The sequence below is a fragment of the Cyprinodon tularosa genome, unplaced genomic scaffold, assembly GCF_016077235.1.
Source record: "Cyprinodon tularosa strain WSP-4 unplaced genomic scaffold, ASM1607723v1 ctg551, whole genome shotgun sequence".
Classification (NCBI taxonomy): domain Eukaryota; kingdom Metazoa; phylum Chordata; class Actinopteri; order Cyprinodontiformes; family Cyprinodontidae; genus Cyprinodon; species Cyprinodon tularosa.
Window position 1 is genome coordinate 1,504,439 of NW_024039287.1, and position 21,310 is coordinate 1,525,748.

Consider the following 21,310-nt stretch of genomic DNA (forward strand, 5'->3'; position numbering starts at 1 on the left):
AATAAAATGTAAGACTTGACAGCAACCAAATAGCAGAAGGTATTCAAAAGGTAGATTAAAACATCTTGCACTTAATTAAATTCCTTTATAGTTTCTGCTGTTTGTTTTGTTTTTGTGCAAAATTATTTCTTCAAAAACCAAGACGTGGTTCTCCATGAAAACCCAATGAGACATTTAAAAGTCTGAAAAAAACAAAATGTTTATTGGGCATCTCTAGTATGCAGAAAATCAAAATAAAAACATATTTTCCAAATACAATAATGAGAATGAAACTTACACATTTTGCATACTTGTGAATAAAAGTTAGCATTTGTGAGGGTAAAGAAAGTAACATTTCACATTTTAATTTGAACAAACATGTGAATTTAAACAAATCCATTATTGACCTTCCATGACACATGAGTGCATGTATGAGGGAAGGAAGTGACAGATGTAGGACACAAGGTAAAAACCTGCTGAGAGCAACACTTTCATCACAATATTTGCCTGGAGACATTTCTGCAGACCTTAGCTTGTATTTGCACTGCCCCCTAGTGTCTCCCAAAAACACTGCAACAAACATACTTCGCTGCCCATTTTTATTTATTGTAGATGAAAATCCCAGGATGCAAAATTTACTTGAAAACAGGGAGACAGTCTCAGACATTTGGTCTGCTACATCAAAGCATTTCACAAGAGCGTTTATAAATAAACCTGACGTGTAGTTTTCTGCAAAGGGATAGTGCAAATGTCTTGGTATTAAAATCATTTTAAAAAGAAGCACTCTCATCGAGCAGTTAAATAATCTGCTTTAAAGAAAATAAATTGGCTCAAGAAAATGACATTTATAAAATCACTTAGTGATGAATGAAAAACAAAATTACTTTGTAATTTTTAACTTTAAACAATACCGACTATATAACAAGCCTGTAGATGGAGAGATAAATGAAGCGAATGAAAAATATTCTAAATATAGGTGCAAGTAGAAAAGAAATAAATCCTAAATAGATCTAGAAAATAATTTCTAGCTCTATTACATACAAAAAACAGTAGCATTCAAATTTTAACTATTAGATTTTGGAAAAAGAAAGAAAAGTATTATCAAAATAAAATGAGTGCACTCCATGTAAGGTATGGAGTGACAAAACTGTGATAACATTTACACAGCTGCTTATTAATTACGTGCCCTGTTAACCAAAAATAAAGAAAATGTAGGATAAGAGAAATCATTTTTTATTTCTTTTTTTTTTTTATCATGAGCTCTAATAGAATTGATCAAACAAGGGAGTCCAAAGGAGTGCAAACTCTGCATTTGTGCCACACTGAGTGATTGCTTTACATTTACACTTCTTAAAATAAAATAAGGAAATCATTTGAACCATTTTTCTGACTAGTCTAACACTGAATGTTCAGCTGAAGAAGAGCTTTGTTCTTTTTAGCAATGCGTTTCTTTATATTCAAAGAAAAGACAGATGAGCACAGATCGATCTGAGGGAATTTAAACATCGAAGCATTTTCTAACTTTTTAATTCCATCTAAATTTTCAGTCAGGTCAGTTTTCTGATCAACCAAGTCCTGTGATAGACCTTGCAGTGTTAACAGATCTAAAATAACAACCTACATGAAGCTTCTTAAAAAATATATTGCTCTAAAATCTTTCACTAAACAGCTGCTCTGACTTGTTAATATCAGATGTTGTGTTTGTGAAACCAAAGACCAATGCTGCCAGGTGACATGGCCCTCCAAGTCTGTGCAAACATTTCAAGCACAAGTCAGTCAGTTATCTTACGGGTGTGCAAATCTATTAACATAAGCACCTTTTTCTACCACACCTTTACCTTCCATTAACATGGCCGGACATAAATGGGTTTATTAAGCTCTTTTGATTGTCTAATAATATGAGGAACTGAATATGGGTTTATTAGCTGTAAGCCACGACCATCAAGACTGAATAAAATAGGAGAAATGTATATTCGCTCTGGGTATAATTAATCTATGTAAAATCTATGTTGAATTTCCCTTTTTAAGGAGACTTTCTGGAAACACTTTTTTGATGAAGCTGTAGTACCAATCGATTATCCACAAATGTGATCTTATAGACGAATCGCTTTAAATAATGAATAGCAGAGTATGTTTAAAAAGGAAAACAAATCCCAATAGTTTTTATTTTTCTTTAACATCAGCAGCCTTTTTGTTCCAGATAAATATAACTGTTCATTCACAAATCTATTTGACCTAAATTGGTTGACAGAGTCAAACGTAGACAAACGTCAGAAATTGTTCCAAATTGCTGCAAAGGTGATGCGTAATAACCTTGATCTTCAGCTGTTTTTATATAGCATTCTGGTTGCCGTCAGGCTCCGGTTGAGCCTCAGTATAGTACGGATCCCCTTGATGAACTCTGTGATTGTGCACCCTCAGGTTTCCCCTGTGTGCGAATCTCTTTCCACACTCTATGCAAGCGAAGGGCCTCTTCCCCATATGGACGTCTCGCTGGTGGGCTCTCAGGTTGCCGCTGCGGGCGAAGCGTTTGCCGCACTGAGCACAGCCAAAAGGCCGCTCCCCCGTATGCGTGCGAGTGTGCACGGTGAGCTCTGACGGCGTGAGGAAGCTCTTGTCACAGAACTGACAGGGATGCAGTCTGACGCCAGTGTGCCGCAGAAGGTGCCTGCGCTGATGGGAAGGGTAGGTGAAACACTTTGTGCAGTACGGGCAGGAGTAAGGGCGACCGTTTCCTCCAGCGGGGGTCGTGGGGTGATTAAGAGTGAGCTGAGCGTTCAACTGTGGCCGCAGCGGGTCTCTGCTAGCAACATTAGTGATCCTTCGAGCGTGATTGACGTGACCTCTTGCGACTCTCTCATCTCTTGGTCGCCATGGCGCTTCAGCAGAGGTGGCTGGTATAAGATCTGCCTCCTTTTCTTCTGAGCCCTCCTCTGAGTTCTGGTTCTCAGACTCTTGGTCCAGAAAAACAAATGAGGCGTCACCTTCATTGCTGGTCTCTTCCGACCCGAAACCAGGTTGGAAACATGAAGGGTCGTTGCCAATGCTGCTGCTAGCTGTAGCAGAGCAGACATTTCTATCCCCGTGCGGGTTCTCCAGACCTGAAACACCACCGCGGGTCGAGTTCAGTCCAGTCCAGTCTCCTGCTTGAAGTAGACCAGAATCAGGCTTGGGAGAGCCATAGCCAGCTTGGGAGATGCAAATGTCACCATCTGTGGGTTGGCCTGTAACAGACCGTGATCTAACCGGCTGTAAAACAAAAAACAAAAAATAGAAAAATTGTATTTATAGTGGCAAAAACATTAACTTAAAATCATGTTGTAGAGTGTGTGTTTCAATGGGGAAGTAGACAGACAGCTGACCTCGTTCTTTATGGAGGCTCCTTCCTGCCCTGTGACCTCTTCTTTCAGCATGCGGAGTTCCTCCTCTGGCTCCGAGTGAGGTGAATTTTTATCCCCATTCAGCACTATGCAGAGAGAAAAAAAGTTCAGTGCATACTCTGACATGTTTACCAAAAATGGTCACACTGAATAACATGCAGCAGAAAGGCTAACAAATATTGCAGTATAGCTTCTTTATTGACCAGAGTTCAGTACCTAAAACCTTCTTAACATGAAGTATTTGGTTTTTTTTTTTGTTTGATGCAAAAACTTTCAAAATGGAGCATCAAAAACAAACAAATTACTAGTGGATTTAACTGCTTATTGTCATTTCACTTTATGCATAAGTGAAGGGGTGTCCAACTCAGCCCTCAGTACTGTGCTTCAGATGCAGGTCAAACAGCTGGAATTTTGGCTAAATGACACCATTAGCTTATCATTGATGTTAAGCCCAGGCCTGGAAATATAGCATTGGTTTGATGTGGGTGTGCTGGAGCAGAGGAACATCTAAAATATGCAGTTCTTGAGCAGTAGAGTTGAACGGTGATGCAGTAATCAACTAGCAGGTTTAAACTGGTTAGTTAGTCTGGGTAACCCAGTATGCAGGCAGCTGATTAACAGACATTAAAGCTGCAGTTTGTCCAGAAGCTAACTTTGAAATAAGGTCAACTTAAACAATTATCATATAGATGCTAATTTACATGAATAAGCTACACTTTATACATAGCTGTCTTTAATTTTTTGGATGATTATATAAATTGGCTTTTAAGCAGTTCATTTAATTTTTTTTAAAAAGCTATATGATTAGTTTCTTCTATTTATAATAAATTAGAGGCATGATCCTTTTTCAGCCAGCTGACTGGCAGTGCACGGAAATTCTTTAAACCCAGACACAGGTCACCAACCACACCTATCATATAACCAAACTGCAACATGCCTTATAGATCCAATTTGTTTCTTAAATTTAATGAGGGCTATTTGTTCAGACTGTCAGCCAACATCCTCACAGAGTGTGGTCTAGAGCAGAGGTGGAGCTAGATGGGGGCCCAGGGGTGGCCATGGCCACCTTTAGCCAATCATTGGCCACCCCTACCATTTTTTTCCCTCTATACTGATGGTAGCAGCAGTAATTTTTCAGATATTACTTACTATTTTTTCATGAATTCATACTTTCTTGACAACAAAACCACTGATTAATTATACACATCAATATACTAACATTAAAGATAAGTACAGAATTCCTACTGTTTTCAGAACTAGATTTTGTGTTTTATGGGGTAAAGAGAAAATGATGTGTCTCTGCAAGTCATCTAGGAGTCTTCAGTCAAAATCATAAATTACTATTTTAATAAAAACATATTAAATAATCAATTTATGTAGATATTAGTACTTGCAAATATCAACGTTATGCAGAATGATTGATAAAAGTAGGTAAGAAATGACAATGGAAAAGATGTTTGCCCCAGAATACAAACCTGAAAGTATTTTATCCAATTCAATCCAATTCATGTTATTTCTATAGTGCCAATTCACAACACATGCCATCACAAGGCACTTTACAGTTCACAAGATCATACAGTCAAATTGATTAAAAGTTTTTTTATCTAAGGAAAACCAGTTGATTGCATCGACTCATTGACTTGAATGCAATCCTCACACTAAGTATGCTTATAGTGACAGTGGAGAGGAAAAACTCCCTTTAAACAGGAAGAAACTTCCAGCAGAACCAGACTCAGGCCGACTGGGATTCAACTTTACCTTTCATCTAGAAAGTGCTGATGTTCAAATATATGCCTCTATTTGTTAGCAAAGGCTGTAGGAAAGTATAGTTAGTCTTATCTTTGGACTTGACCCTGAGGTTCTGGCACCTATCCACTTCCGGCCACCCCTCAGTCTACATTGTTTATTGCCTGGCCACCCATATAAAAAATGTCTGGCTACGCCTCTGAGAGATCAATAAAATAGAATGTGCCATACCTGATCCTGTCTGGGTTTGCTGCCTCAGACTGCCCTCTCTGACTCCTGATGACAGCTCTCCCTCCTCGGTGCCCCCTTCCTTGGCTTTGTACCTCCTCTCCATCTTCTCCAGCCTGCAGCGAAGCATGGAGATCTCCTCCGCTTTCTGCACCAGCTCCGCCTGCTGTTCGCACAGGCTGCTCTCGAAGATCTTGGCGATCTCGCAAACGGCGGCAGCGAGCAGGGAATCCATGACGGTGGCCAGCTGAGCGTGGAAAACACCCCTCACAGCCTCCATGCTTCTGTTTGTAAATCAAACTCAATATCCTCAGACAGATCTACGCGCCGCTGAGCTTATAAAAAATATCACATGCTGAGAAACCGCCAGGCTAACATTTAGGCTAAATGACAACAGCCGCACGTAACATTGGATACATGTGCTCCGTTTAATTGGGTTAAAAAGTCGTTAAAGGAGAGACGATAACTGTCTCGTCTCACGCGGTGGTTTTCATTGAATAATTATGTAAACAAAGATCCGAAGGTCGCATTAGCCACTTTTAGCTAGCACCTAGCTAGCACTTCCGTTTATTTTATAGACACAAAATAAGCAACATAAACTGTCCGACCGATGCAACGGTTGTACATTACTGGACAAATATAATTTTTTTGGCAAGATAAAATGAATGTTAGAGCTTAGAAAGGAGGGAAAAACGCACGTTTCATATAGCAGGTCAGCAACTTACCTATGGCAGCAAATCTCGCGATAACGTGAAATCCCGTTCAGCAGCGGGTAAAGGTAGGCAGGATATATGAGAGTAACGCAGTTAAAAATATTTTTGATTTATATTAAAGAGATAACAATTTCAAATACAAATATAAATCAAACGGGTGGTTGAAAAACATGCAAACGTTTTATTTAAAAAACTGCAATATATGTTCTTATCTCAGCACTCCTTAGAGGAACAAAGCTCTAAATGGGAATCAGCAAATACTCAAACAGGTAATGAGTCTGTGTAAAAACCAGTCTTCAATTTTTAAGACATTTTACAACTGTTCCAAATATTTCAAAGAAATCCCAAACTGTATGTTCATGTTTAAGACAACCATAGAACCCATTAAAATCAAATGAGGCCAATTTTTGACAACTAAACTGAAATTATCAGTTGAACCAATAATAAAAAAAGACCTTCCTTATAAATTTCAAACTAGAACTAAATTAAATGAAATCCTTGAGCGAGTTACCCAATTTTAAATAACATTTAACTTTTTCACCTGTCACGGGTAATAAACAGTTCTGTGACAAGATCCACAGATAAAGAACATTAAGTAATGCAATCATACAAAACGGATAAAACATTACCAAAGATGTGTCAAATAATAAGTCAAACCAACAAATTGAAAACATACAAAAAAAAAGCTAATATCTTACCAAACAATATCTTTTGGCTTCATTTACAGCTTTCACATCTAGGTCTTTTTGTGACAATTAAGAGCTGTAATAAAAACGAAAAACAAGGAAACACAGAAGCTAACTATAGCAGGTTTTTTTTCTTTTTTTAAGTTTGTCCTGCAATTTAAGACATCTTTCAGTTTTAATGAAATGGTTTAGGAAATAAAAGAATCTTTACAGGTTTGCACAAACACAGACAGCATGGTGGATGTAAGAGACTGCTGCTCATCAGTCCTTCTGTTTTCTGAGATCTCCTCCAGAGCAGAGCTGCACTTCTTTCCAGCCCAACTATATTTCTTCCTATGGATGGTAAAAGAGTGAGGAAGCGACATGTTGCATGTCACTTGTCACAGTTGGAGAGCGTCTCTCCTGTGTGGTTACAATGTCCCCTTGGGATTTTATAGAAGACACCATTTATTTACTGGGTCTCTTCAATTCTTGTCTTCGTCGACATCCTCCAAGGGTTTTGTCCATCCAAGGTCTCCTCTTTTGTCATCTGGATCGGTGCGTTGGCTGTGCATTCTTGTTATGTGTGCTTTGAGAGAAGGCTTCCGAGAGAACTTCCTTGAACACAGTCTGCAAGTTATCATCCTCCCACCATGAATTTTCATGTGCTTTCTCCATTTGCCGGTATTTTTAGTCTTGAAGACGCAGTGTTTGCAGGAATACTCTTCGCGGGATGTGTTGCTTTTAACAGCAGAAGAATTCGGCCTCTCTTCTTTTATGATCAATTTGCTGGAATTAAGTACATTTCCTTCACCAGTAACCATCTTTTCATCTTCTTTGTGATTTCTGTTCATCAATGCCTTGTGCTTTTCACAAAATCGTATATGGTAGTCAAGAGCCTCTTGGAAGCAAAAGACCATGTTGCAGCCCCCGCAACTCACCTGAGCATGCAAATGTACAAGCAGGCCAGGTTTTGTTGGATATGACTTTTTGCACCTTCCACAGGAGAATGCTTCTTTGCTCTGCATTCTCACTGCCTGCAGAATGGCTGCCTTGGATTCACTTGGTTCGGATTCTTTTGGTTTCTCCTCATTTTTCTGCTCTGATAAGTCCTCTTTCTCTTTCTTTTCTTTTTGTTCTTCATCACCAAAAGATCCCTCACTCTTCCTTTTCCGTAGACGGCCCAAACTTTTAAGGTTGGAGTAATTCGTGTTGAGACCTTGGAATAATCTTTTGAGGTCACCACTTAGTTTTGGAGGGCGATTGCTTTGGTGACATACGGCTAGGTCTTTATCTTGGTAGGGCTTTTCCTTTTCTTTTCGTGTAGAACCTGGGAAGAACAAAGAAGAGTATTATATAATGCTGTGGCATGAATTTAGTGAACTGACTTGTCTTAAATGATTGATCTTTTCTATATTTAACAATATGGTAAATAAAAGGGAGAAATTAACTTCCAAAAAATAAGATCAGGTACGGTTAACCTGAAAATCTAACCTGCATAAAAACCCTCAGCTTTTTCGCCCTCACCTAAACCGTTACAGCAAGGCGGTTATGAATAGACAGACTCGATAAAGAGAAAACTGTTATTTCATGCAGCATGTTTTTAAAGTACGGCTTAAATGAAATACAAATACAAACACCAACACACTAGTGACTGTGTCCTACTCAAAATTTCATGAGGCTGATGAATCGAAAGATGACATCATGGAGACAATGTCAATCATTTCGTGAAAAATGTTACAGAAATGCATCTGTAAAAAATAAAATCATGATTTTGTCTGGAAAAGGCTGAATCAAGTTTTTTTTTTATGTTGTCTTTGCTAATTCTCAGTCATCCTGTTCATGCCAATTATGTAAACCTTGACACCTATCCAGGAAAAGGACAAACTGTCCGAACGGCTCTTTAGTCTATAGAGAGCATGACAGATAGCAATAAAGCTGCTGGTGAAATAATTGAGTTCATTTTCTGTGCAGTATTCCAAAAAAACAGAGACGCGGTTTGACTACCTTAAAAATTATTGCTTTGCTTTTTCATCTCTTCAATTTCAATGTAAAATGTCTTAAATTTAGAAAGTGAAATTTATGTAAAACACATGCTATTACACTTGATTTTTTTCCCAAGCATTTATTTCTGATTTTTGGAAATGGAGTTTGGAACTGATAAGTCTTCATTATGGCTAATAATCATAATAATCATCGTTTAAAGGTTGACCAGCAACCATTCATTGATAAAGTCTATAAGGAGTGTGAGGTCAGGTCCTGTCAGCTCACGCTAAAGCCAACAGAATTTTCTGTGTTTATTAATGAAAAGCTCTGCTCATTCATAAGGAATGGTAGGATTTCCCAAAGGAAAAAACGGTTCATAAACCAACTTACTTCTTGTGGATCTCCTGGTTCCAAGATTTCTCCCCAGGGTTATGGCTCCCATGTCCACCTAAAGAATTGAATGACTCGTTATATTCCTAAAGAGCAACACATTATCTATAGAAAATAGGGAGAACTGTGGGTTTTACCATAATTAAACACAACTCTCTGCATGTTCAGACCTGGCACTGACATCTGTGTATATCATGGGGTTTAAATTCAAATTGATGCTTAGCATTTAAAAGGCCTTGGGGACAGACACCCTCCAATTGGCTTCAGAGGTGCTCGGGGCCAGTGGGAGCTGATAAGGCTTATACCGGTAGTCATTAGTTTTCCTTTTAATTCCCCATCATGCCATAAACTGGCTGCCTTTTTTGTTTTTTAATTTGAACGTTTAGTTTTATTCAAGTATGAGATTTCATTAATAACCACATGGTGTTTTGCTCTTTTGTTGCCAACTTCTATAACTTTATATTATTCAATCTTATATGTACCTGTGCCCTTTCTTCTGTTTACTTGTTTTGCCACTGCCACTCTGATGTCCCCCACAGCGGGAGGGTTAAGATATTTCCCCTCTATTCAAAATGAATCTGTATCAGGTTGCAAAGTAAGACCACCTTCCAAAAGCATTCAACTCAAAATAAATTATAAAGAGTGTTCGAAACCAGACACAGGGGCAATACAAGTTAAAGCATTGGTTCATTTGAATTAAAATCTTGCTAAAACACTTAGCTAAAAACTGTATGATCTTACGCTCCAGAGAAGATCATGGAACAGTTGTCTGAAGGTAGCGTCCTCTTATGTGTCCTTATTTCGATTGTTCTGGATCTCATCAGCTCATACTTTAAACATGTCAGTTATAGTTTTTCTGCAACATCTTATGAAAAGTCCCTTGATTTCTTGCCGTTGACTAGAATTAATAAAAGGCGTTGTACTTTACTTAAGTTTTCACTGTTGCTGGAATTTGTAAAGTCGCTGATTATTTTCCTTACTTCTTAGTCAAGACAATATAAGGCTCATTAAGTGTTTGCAAGTAAATACACAAATCACTTGGGTAAATTTCAGTAATGCTATCTGAACAGTAAGGTTGTTAAGCTGTTTAGCTGGTTTGTTGTTTAGTCAAAGATGTGAGACTCCACAATAATTTGCATATAGTGGAAGAGGCTGATCTGTATACTTATTGTCAGCTGTAAATTATTGTTGGACCAAACTTGGACTCATGTCAGTTGCAGGTCTGAGCAGGATGGATTTATACTTTGTGAATATGTGAGGAATTTGGCACCTTTCTCCATTAGTTTTCTCAGTGTTGTCACCATATTTAGAAGCAGGGCTCACACTGCACAAATAGTTCAGGTTAGAAACTGGGTTAATGTCATGTTTTACCTGTTTGCCAAGGTTGACTCTGGCTCCATGTCTGACAGAGTATAAATGCTAAGGAGAAAAAATTTAAAGTCAATTGTTTTGCATTACAATCAAGCATTCAGATAACAACACTTTTTGCTAAGTTAAATGGATCCAGTGTTATTCACTCAAAGCAATTTGATTTGGAGCTAAAAGGAACAAAATAAATAAAAGAGTAGATCTGACAGTAACTTGGGATATTTTTACCTAATGTCTGCCTAGGGCTGGGCGATATTGCTAAAAAATAAAATCTCGATTTTTTTTTTTGTCATCTTGGACAATTACGATTTTAAAATATTATTCAGAAATATATTGGGCAAAGTAACAAATATTTAGTCGACAATAAATGATTGGTTAAAAAAAATTTTAAACTTCCATATTCTTAACATAAATCTTGTGCAAGTAACACAAATATTCGCCCAACAATAATTGTACTGATTTTTTATCAGTTAAAAATGTACACCAATATATTCAACACAGGTGCAAGAAAAAAGTCTGATTCTCATGACGGCTGAAGAGATCGAGTGGACTTAAGATTTGCAGTAGTTGTAAATAACAAAGCAGATTCCAATTTTTCAAAGAGCGCTTGTCGTGCTTCATTGTTAAGTTTTGGTAGCTCAACATCCGCAAAATGTTTACGACTTGGCGGGCCACATTTTGGATCACACACTTTTATGATGCGAAGGAAGCCAGGCTTCTCTACTATAGGCACCATGTCCATCAGTATATCGGCTTCCACAAAAATGATGGAATCAGCAGCCTCAGAGGATCTTCATTCATTTGTTTAATTTTGTAGAAAAAAAGCAGATCAAAGACATGACAAGAAGAGAATGAAGATAATGGTCCATGACAAGGCTCCGAACTGCAAAGCTGATCTATGAACAGCAATCAAACAGACTGATGAAGAGTACTGTTTGTGACTCATTAAGTTCATTCCTCAGAGACTGCAATGTTATAAAAGCCAGAGGTGGTACAAAAAAATACGAGTGATGTCTTGACGTGTTCTTTTGTTTTTTATGATTTCATTTTTTTCTCCCCTGAATTGAGCGATTCCATGATTTTTTTCCCTCTGCTTGGTCTAAAAAAGTAACCGTTACTGACGACCATATTTTTTTTCCTGATTTCTTTTAGTGTTTCTTAAAGCTAGACAGTTGCTATTTGAAATGTCTTTATATTTGCATCATGTCTGTGATCTGCTTTTTTTCTACAAAATTAAACAACTGAATGAACATCCTCTGAGGCTGGAGATTCCACAATTTTTGCCAGAGGTTACACTCTCCAAATTCTTAGACAAATCTTAAAATTTTCCAACTGGTAACTTCTTTGAACCAACCAACCCAGCCTCACATGCAAAAAGAGTAAAGATGAAACTAGCAGACTTCAGTGAACAAAAACTTCCCCATTCATCTACACACCTCGTACTTAAGAAGTGGGACAGGGTACAGAGGAATGGAAAACTGTCGCAGCCTTACGCTGGGACAAAAACCCTCCTCTGGCTTGGTCGCTGTATCATCGCAAAGTGGAGCACACCAGTCATCAGGCACTGTGCAAAAACAAACATAGAAAGCATGTTCAACCTCCACTGTAGTAAATATTTAGATTACTTGAGGTAAAAAAAAAAAAAAAAAAAAAAAAAAATTTATATACCTTCAGCATCAACCTCAGGGACAACTGTAAACTGCTCTGGGACATCTGAAACAACTTCTGGCTCCGTCTGAGTTTTACTTTTCTCTGCTCCTCTTTTATTGTGCACCTCAAAGTCTTTTATCCTAAGCTCTGCAGTTTGTAGCTTTACTTTGAGCTGAGCAATCTCTTCTCCCTTCTGCACCAACTCCATTTTATGGTCATGGAACGCGCTTTCAAAAATCCTCATGACTTCAAACACGGTCGTCCTCAAGACATTGTCCATCGCTGTGGTCAGCTGGACCTGGACACCTCGCATCAGATGGTCGGACATGATTGGAGATGATCAACCTTTAATTACAGTGAGAGGTTGTGGGAGTCCTGATTGGTTAAACACAAGAACACATAATCAGGTTAAAGTTGTCTTCAAAACCAAAATGGATTTTCTATGGTTTATTTTTATAATATCAATCATGCCATGTACAGTAAATGATGCACAATGCTGTTATTTCACCAGCATGTTGAAACAACCTGTTCAGAGCACACAATAGTGCAATAAAACAGAATAAGAAACTCGTTATCATGGGAACAACAAAATAAACAGCTTATGCAAAATTATTTAGATAGCTCTTGATTGCATCCTTTCAAATTTGGTGTGTCCAAACACCTCTATTTAACCAAAATTCAAGAATAAGTAACAGTTTTCCTTCCAAGCACAATAACGTAAACTTGTGCAACTCAGGTGTTGGAATTTTAATGCTAAAAAAATCTGACAGATTTAAAATAAACAATCGTCCCACTATACGACCCAGGATTTCTGCAAATGATTGTGGAAGATTAGCCTTCGATAAACAGAAACCAATTTGTCTTAATAATCCCTTTATAATATCCCCAAGTGTGTTAAGTAATGTAAGTACATATAATAATAATATATTGTATGTAAGTTAATGCCATCAGTTAGTTTGTTTAATCCTACAGAACCTGTAGAGCTGGACTTGAAGAGTAACAGAAAACACAGCAAATTATATTTTCTTTGTTTTATTATGATTCTGCATTATTTATCATAAAGCAACTTCCAACTGTACAAGCAACACTTATACCACATATTAAAGTTAGAAAATACTTTTTTACCTTATTAGGTAAAGAACTATACCCAGAGATTAGGTTATTTTTTATCCGTCTCTAAAGTAGGCTGGGTTTGTTGTGACTGGAAACAGACATGACTTCCTTTTTAAAATAAAGATACTTAACAAGAAGCATCAAAAGAAGCAAACGTTACAAAGAAGGGGGGACAGGTGCTGGTAGTTTTGACCAAAAATATGATTTGCTAAACTTTGCCTCATAGGCAACTTTCACAACATTAGCCTCTAGTTACTTTGATAACCTAAACGAGGAAACATGATCATCGTCCGCCATATTTCTGTCTAAAACCAACTAAGATATAAACAACATACCGCGTTTCGTAATCCACTCCAACACCTTGAAGCCCAATATCAATATTATTCAGATTCTAAGATGCAAATTAAATATACTATCAATGTGATAGCTACGGCCTAGCATTCGGATAAACTAGCATTAGCATAATCCAGCCATCATAGAGATCAGTGGGCAGCACCGTGGTTACCAAAACAACCGGTAATAGTCGTTCAAGAATTCACCGGGAGACAGGATGCGTTTGAAGCTAGCCTTGGCTCACCTACGGGTTGGGAGGTTTTTTTTGTGTCAGTGAAAGTAAGGTAAACAAGTCGAAGTAGATGGAACGATGGCCCAAACTGACTTTTTCCCGCCGACTATCGCAATGACGTCTCTGGAGCTTCTTCTTCTTCGTTAAATTAAATTTAGTGGCAGTTGGCAAACAATTTGAAAATGTATTACCGCCATCTACTGGTATAGATTGTGGAAAAAAAATGACAGCATATTACCCAATAAATGTATATACTTTACATCTATAATATAAGAAATCAATATCCTACATCTTTATCTAATATAATCACTATTTATCATTTGTATCTTTATCTTCTATCTTATTTTGTTTTTTGTTGTTGTTTTGTTTTTTTTATTTGTTTTTTGTCTGTACCAACAACACCAAGTCAAATTCCTTGTAAGTGCAAACCTACTTGGCAATAAACTAAACTTGATTCTTAATATCCTAAACTTTTATGTTCCAGATGCTCCTGTTCTTCCCTCCATCTCCAACCATGTAGCATGGCTTTCCCAACTAACTTCTACGAGTCCCAAAAACTTTTCAGCTCCTCTTGCAATGATTCAGATTTTTTCTGTTCAGAAACTGTAGTTAAAAGCCTGCAGCCAGTGTTCTGATGAAAATTAAAGAGAGATTATATCTCCCCTATCCTAGCTTTTCTTCATTGGCTCTCTGTTAAAGCCAGAATAGAATTTTAAATCCTCCTTCTCACATATAAATCCTTCAAAAGGCCGAGGTACGTCTTACATCAGATATCTAATTGTTTCTTATTTTCCTAACAGAGCACTTCGTTCTCAATCTGCAGGTTTACTAGTGGTTCCTTGAATTTCTAAAAGTAGAGTGGGAGGTGATTGCAGATCTTTTAGTTATAGTTTTTGTCTTTTTTCTGTCAATTTTTAAGGTTAGGCTTAAAACTTTCCTTTTTGATAAGGTGTAAAGTTAGAGTAGCTCAGGTTATCCTGAGCTATCTCTATAGTTATGCTGCAATAGGCTTAGACTCCTTTAGGACATAGGGACCCCCTTTTCATCATTCTATCTCTATTCTCCCACTCGGCAGAACCTGTTAGTTCAATATCTGAAAATAATTCTCTCTGCTTTTTCTCATAGTAGCTTCATCTCGTCTGTTCCTGTTTGGCTGTGACTCCATCCTGGAGAGAAATATCAGCTGTGCTGCTCCCATCAACACCTTTGTTTATAGATGTTTGACCTCTGCCCATTTTTAAGTGTAGTCCTGTCTCCCTGACTGTGACTGGCTGGATGTGCTCTGTCCGTCCTCTGACATGGGAGATGTCGGTTTGTATCTCTGTTCCATAAAAATTCTAAAAATATCCACTGGACTTGGTTTCCAAGATTTGAAGACGTTTCGCCACCTATCCAGGGAGCTTTCTCAATTCCAATGTCTGGATCTGCAGTGAGTTTGAGTCTTATATAGACACAGCCTTGTATCACTTGGAAACATGCCCGCAAGACATTTAAATTGAGAAAGCTCCCAGGAGAGGTGGTGAAGCGTCTTCAAATCTTGGAAACCAAGTCCAGTGGATTTTTTTTTAATTTTTACGGAATGACTATGACCTGGATGACTGAGAATCTTCATCAGCACTTTGTATCTCTGCTTTTTTCTGTATGTCTGCGTCTGTCTACTTGAACCCCAGTCGGTCTCGGCAGATGGCCGCTTACACCTTGCCTGGTTCTGCTGGAGGTTTCTTCCTGTTAAAAGGGTGTTTTTCCTCTCCACTGTCGCTATAAGCAAGTTTGGTGTGAGGAATGGCCTTTGAGTCAATAAGTCATCCACTGGTTTTCCTAAGATAGAAATCTTTTGAATCAATTTGAATGCTTTAATATGGAGATTTGAAATTAGATTTCAGCCTCACAAGAATTAATTTTTAGATATGAAGAAGGTTTTAGATTTTGTATTCATGTGTAATTTTTACTAGTAAGAATTACATTTCAGATATCTAAAATGTTAATTTTGACAAGGAAGAAAATCATTTGAAACATCTGGATTACATATTCAGTCTAGCTAATAAATGTCAATACAGCCTGCCATACTTGACTGCTTCTCAGCAAATGGGAAATAAGCGATGAGCACCAGCTCAAATTGGACAAGTGGCTGAATGGCTTATATTCACACCAAATCAATGCGTAGTTGTGTTTGACACATTGTCAATGCTTACTTGGAGGGTCGCAAAGGCTGCTGGTGCCTATCTCCAGCTGACTACAGACGAGAGGTAGGGTACACCCTGGACAGGTCGCCAGTCCATTGCAGGGCAACATAGACAAACAACCAGTCATGCACGCACTCACTCCAAGGAGAATTTAAAGAAGCTAATTAAACTAAGTTATATTTTGGACTGTGGGAGGAAGACAGAGTACCCAGAAAGAACCCATGCATGCTCAGGGAGAACATGCAAACTCCATGCAGAAAGACTCCGGGCTGGTAATCGAACATGGAGCCTTCTTTCTGCAGTTATCTCTCGTGTTTTTCTTCTGAAAAATAGAAGTTTACTACGCAAACTTGGCCTTCACAACACTAACTTTCTGAAATGTAGAGACAATCAAAGCAAACACAATCTCATTTATGATTTACAGGATTTTATTTATTTAACCGAATGGTAAAGACTTAGTGCAAAGGAAAGGGGTCCAGTTAAGTGACTTTTAGGCAAGCCTATTATATTCTGAAAGTACTAATGTGTTTCTGAGGGTCTCTGTTCTTTATTTCATCACTTGACTAGGTTTGTAACGAAGGAGAATGTTGGAATGGTAGTTTGTTTGAGAGCGTTGATTTCAAACTCAGCCAAACGTGGTGCTGTTCCAGGCCACATTGGCTGCATCCATGTCCACAAAATTTATGTAAATCCTGAAATGACAAAAAGGGGAAAACGGGTCAAAGGGAACTGACTTTAATGTTTAATGTCAAATAACTCAATGCTTTTGTTACCTGTCAGGAGAGACACCCAGGTGTTTGTTGAGCAGTCCACAAAGGAGTTTAGAGTACTGCTTGTTGTGAGCACCGCTGATCTTGCCAATGCTGTGGAGGGAGCAGAGTGCACAGGGGTCTCCCTTTCCTCCAAACATCATCATTTGGTCTGGGTTGATGTGCACAGCAATATACTGGTGTAAACAATACATTGGCAAAAAAATAACAGTCAGATCAAATTGATTAGTGTTAGATCATTTAAGAGAAGTCGGTTTGCAGGTTTTATTCAAATTTCTGTTGACACTGGTTAATGGTTTCTTACGACTTTTTTTTTTTTAATGTCTTCTAGACATTTCAGATAAGGCTGCACAATGATCACAAAATGCAACAATCTTCACAATATAAATAATTGTGAAACTGAAGGGCCTAAAATTCATGCAATTCAAGTTAAGTGCTCTGACAGTCTATGAGCCAATAAAACTTTGTTTTCTATGCTAAAACTCACAGAAATTGTTCAAAAGAATATGAAAGTGAACAAAAAACAAACAAATAAATATATAAACATACTAACCTCTTATACCTACAGATATAATTAATATGGGTGAATATTTAGACTTCACCCAGGTGTAGATCGTTCAAAATATACAAAATACATAGAAAATGATGTAGAAAAACAATGGATATAGAGACTAAAGAAAAATAAAGGACATTTAAAGCGATGAAAATAGTTTTTCCAAAATAAAGTCTAAAATATTCCATTATTCAACATTTTAATAAGTAAATGGGAACAAATAACTCGGGATATTGGTGTTGGCTGCTGACTTGCAGTTGTAGCATGAGCCAATAATGTAATAATTTTTTTTTTTTTTTTTTCCTTTTGTACTTAAATCTTAAAAACAAAGATTTTGATTTAATCATATCAGCATTGCTTTAAATAAAGGGCCCTCTTTGGTTAATCATTCATCGGTTCCGGCCATGTTTGCATAGTTTCACACAGGAAAATAACAGCACATGTTAGTATGAAATATGACTTCTGCAAATCACATGGCATCAAAAGTAAGTTTAATTAACGTAGAAAACGGAGGCGTTTACATATCATGCGGGCTCACTGGGACCCTGCAGCACCGGTGACCCCCAGCCGGGCCTACCTGCACTGGTTTCCCCATCGCTTTAGCCAGCTCCTCCGTGGCCTCAGACAGCAGCGCCGCAGGGACGTCGCTCTTGGCCACATTGGTGTTCACCACGAACATCGGCATGGTTATTGCTAAGTTCTCCCTCACTTAATCGGGTTGCAATAAACGATCCCTCCTCCTGCTCACAGTAAAGTAGCCACGCTCCTCCTTCTTCTTCTTCTTCTTATGGGATTTTATGGCGGTTGGCAGACTTGTGAATTGTGCATTACCGCCACCAACTGATATGGAGTAAAGCAAGAAAACAGGAAACGATTCACCCCCCCCCCCCAAAAAAAAAAAAAAAAAAAAAAAAAAAAAACCTGTGTAACTTAAACCAACATAATACTAAATCACATTTGCCCATATAATTTTAATTTACTCTAGGTCATCTTAACTCTGACAGTTTCTGATGGTCCCATCGGTCCTCCCATCATACTTCCAACCATCTCCCAGTTCAAATCTTTAATGTCCAGATATTTTTCTGCAGCCTTCACTATTATTTTGATTTTTTCCGTTTTTGTTGTTGTCTGTGCAGTACAATTAATCACTTCTACCATGAAAAGAACAAAATTTGTCTTTTTAACAATAAGTGAGTCTTCATCAATTTTTAGAGATTTCTCTAGAGGTTTGGAATTTGCCGTGTGTTGAACTGTAGGTTTGGGTTTTTCTGACTGAGATGGGATCCTTTTTGCAGCTTCAGCGTAGGTTATTCCGAGCTCAAATTTCATTTTTTTTATTTCCTCAGACCTTTTGCTTGCTTCACAGCCGCGATAGGCAGCAGTATGTTCTCCACCACAATTACAGCATTTTATTTTAGCTTCTTTTCCACATTTTCCGTACTCATGTTCTCCTGCACACCTTCCACACCTCTGTTTCCCTTTACAAACTGCTGCAATGTGACCGAATTTTTGGCATTTGAAACATCTCAATGGTGGAGGATTGTAGATTTTGACATTATAGCTTATGTAACCGATGAATACTTTGCTTGGTAATTGCTCTACTTCGAATTTAATTAGCACAGATAAACTGTCAGATCTTTCTCCGTTTCTTGTTGTTTTTAACCGTTTTACTTCTTTTACTTTTGCACCGCTTATGTTTTCCAGAATCTCTTTTTCAGAAATTTTTAGAGGAACTCCTCCAATGACTCCCCTGCTGATCTTTTTGTTCTCCATTAAGCTGCACTGAACTCTTATCCCGTCAATTTTGTTGATACGTATTGCTTTGCCTTGCTGGGCGCTGTCTCTGCAGTTAATTAGCAGGTCTCCACTGTACAGAATTCTGGCACCTTTGACTTCTCCGACAAGTTTATTGATGGTTTTTGTTAAGTGAACCGGATTCCAATTTGTAAAAGAGTCTGCCTGATTAACGACTTTGAATATGACTTTGAATTCATTTTGTTGTGCTGTGGAATGTATGGAATGATCATCACTGGATTGTTCTGAACTAGATTCCCCTTGAACTGATCTCTGTTTTTTCCGCTTTTTCTCATTTTTTGATGTTGCTATCTTCCAACCTTCATTGTCACTATTTCCCTCTTCCATCCCACAAGAATCGCTTCCTGTTTCCTCACTACTCACGGCCCAAGACATTTCTCCATAAGCAGCTTCAAAACACGCGCCATGCACCAAACGACCATCCACATGCAATCCTAGACACCTCTTCTTCTTCTTCCCCTCGTCCGCTCCTCCTTCTTCTTCTTCTTGTGAGTTTTTATGGCGGTTGGCAAACTGGTGAAAAGCGCATTACCGCCACCAACTGATAAGGAGTTGCTTGGCAATATTTAAGTTTATAATATATCTTGTCTTCTTTTTTTATGTAAGAAACAAATGTGGTGATTCCTACTTGAAAATGTAAATATTTTTTTTGTTAAAAAATAACTGATAAGGAGTTAAGCTAGGAAACAGGAAACGACTCACTAACCAAACATAATAAATACTTAATCACATTTGCCCTCATAATTTCTAAATTATCTTTAAGTTATCGTCACTCTGCCAGTTTCTGATGGTCTTATTGGTTTTCCTATCATGCTTTCAACCATTTCCCAATTTAAATATTTAACGTAAGATACTTTTCTGCAGCTTTCACTATTACTTTGATTTCGGCTTTTCTTGTAGTCTCTACAATTGATCACTTCAACCATAAAACAAAAACAAAAAATCTTTCTTTTTACTTCCTCCTTCTCTTTCGTTTTGACAACAAAATACTTAGTTCCACCTACTATATTCTATTTTTTATTTTTGTGTTATGTAAAAATAAAAACAATGCTTTATTAATAACCAAATTTCCCTCCCTGTCTCCACCTGTCCCTGAAATTCCTTTAATACTCCATTCTCTCCCTTTTTCCATAATTATTTTCCTCATCCTCTCTCTTTCAGTTGCATATTTAATGCAATCCATCAAAACATGATCCAAATTTTCTTTTCTTTCACAACTCTCACATATATTTTTATTTCTCTTCCCTAGTCCAAACAAAAACTCATTCAAGTAAGTAAGTCCAGTTCTTAATCTAGTATAAATTATTGCTTCTTTCTCCATAATTTTTAACAATTGCAGATTGTTGAACCCTATATAATCTTCTTCCTTTCTCATCTTCATCCCATGTTTTTTTGCCATAATTCTCTTTCTTTCTTTTTGATTACTGATTTACCTTCCCCTTTCCCAAATGGAATCTGATGTATATTCTGCTTTCCTAAAGCCTTTTAGCTAACTTGTGTGCTATTTAATTTCCTCTCACCCCTTTGTGTGCTGGAACTCAACAGAACTGAACATCTATTTCATACCTAAATAATCTAAAAACTCTGATGAATTTCTAGTACAAGGTCTTTCCTATTATTTCCTCCTGAATGAATGCTTTCTATTGCAGCTTTAGAATGTGCAAATCACCACCCTGTCCGGTCTAACCTCCTCCACCCACTGTCAACTAATAATAATTGCTAACATTTCTGTTGTGTATATAGAAAAAAGGCCTGTTAATCTTTTACATATACATATATTAAACTCTTGAATGAATATCCCTATTCCCACATTTCACTTTGAATATTTTGAACTATCTGTGTAAATTTTTAAATAACTATAATACAATTGTTTAATACATATGCTAGTTTTAACCCCAACTTCATTATGTTTCCATTCTCTTTTCATTTCATTTATTTTCAAGTTAACTTTTGTTTCTTGAAACAACCATGGTGGTGCAGCACTGATTGGGTTATTTTTAAAGTATTACATTTTATCACAGCGACACTTTTTGTCTTGGAAGATGATTGCGGGTCACCTATTATGTGGGGATAGCTTATTTCGTTTCTTTTGCGTTTTTGGTTTTATTTTATTGTGGTTATATATTTTACTTATTACTTAAAGCTACAGTGTGTAATTTTCAGCGACATCTAACGTCCAGACTGCAGACCGCAGCAACATGAACAT

At 37.5% G+C, this 21,310-nt stretch overlaps 2 protein-coding genes across 5 annotated transcripts; both read right to left on the bottom strand.

The window, feature by feature from the left end:
• Positions 1-181: 181 nt before the first annotated feature.
• Positions 182-13,942, bottom strand: LOC119796542 (zinc finger protein 777-like). Of its 4 annotated transcripts, XM_038305142.1 has the most exons (9): positions 13,796-13,942; positions 12,124-12,480; positions 11,892-12,019; positions 10,459-10,506; positions 9,088-9,145; positions 6,059-8,041; positions 5,337-5,617; positions 3,342-3,445; positions 182-3,228 (listed from the first exon to the last, which is right to left on the bottom strand). In XM_038305142.1, the coding sequence occupies exons 7-9, from the start codon at positions 5,611-5,613 to the stop codon at positions 2,311-2,313; spliced, it is 1,299 nt and encodes a 432-aa protein (XP_038161070.1). In that variant the 5' UTR covers positions 5,614-5,617; positions 6,059-8,041; positions 9,088-9,145; positions 10,459-10,506; positions 11,892-12,019; positions 12,124-12,480; positions 13,796-13,942; the 3' UTR covers positions 182-2,310. The 4 variants fall into 4 exon arrangements, with proteins under 4 accessions (XP_038161070.1, XP_038161067.1, XP_038161068.1 ...); XM_038305139.1 differs by lacking the exons at positions 182-3,228; positions 3,342-3,445; positions 5,337-5,617 and having other exon boundaries at positions 6,208-8,041; positions 13,796-13,941; XM_038305140.1 differs by lacking the exons at positions 182-3,228; positions 3,342-3,445; positions 5,337-5,617 and having other exon boundaries at positions 6,208-8,041; positions 13,554-13,908.
• Positions 13,943-16,376: 2,434 nt separating this feature from the next.
• On the bottom strand, positions 16,377-18,079 carry mif (macrophage migration inhibitory factor). The gene is made up of 3 exons (XM_038305128.1): positions 17,867-18,079; positions 16,740-16,912; positions 16,377-16,658 (listed from the first exon to the last, which is right to left on the bottom strand). Exons 1-3 carry the CDS (start codon positions 17,972-17,974, stop codon positions 16,592-16,594), a joined length of 348 nt encoding a protein of 115 aa, XP_038161056.1. The 5' UTR covers positions 17,975-18,079; the 3' UTR covers positions 16,377-16,591.
• Positions 18,080-21,310: the final 3,231 nt, after the last annotated feature.

Bases quoted from the DNA above. Each gene is read 5' to 3' on its own strand.
- LOC119796542 (XM_038305139.1), bottom strand. From the start codon at position 12,433: ATGTCCGACCATCTGATGCGAGGTGTCCAGGTCCAGCTGACCACAGCG. The intron at 10,507-11,891 runs GTGTGTAGATGA...TTTTCTCCTTAG, and splicing joins TCCCACTTCTTAAGTACGAG to CATTTATACTCTGTCAGACA. The intron at 9,146-10,458 runs GTAAAACATGAC...TCAATTCTTTAG, and splicing joins GAGTCAACCTTGGCAAACAG to GTGGACATGGGAGCCATAAC.
- mif (XM_038305128.1), bottom strand. From the start codon at position 17,974: ATGCCGATGTTCGTGGTGAACACCAATGTGGCCAAGAGCGACGTCCCT. The intron at 16,913-17,866 runs GTAGGCCCGGCT...TGTTTACACCAG, and splicing joins CGATGGGGAAACCAGTGCAG to TATATTGCTGTGCACATCAA. The intron at 16,659-16,739 runs GTAACAAAAGCA...TTGTCATTTCAG, and splicing joins CTGGGTGTCTCTCCTGACAG to GATTTACATAAATTTTGTGG.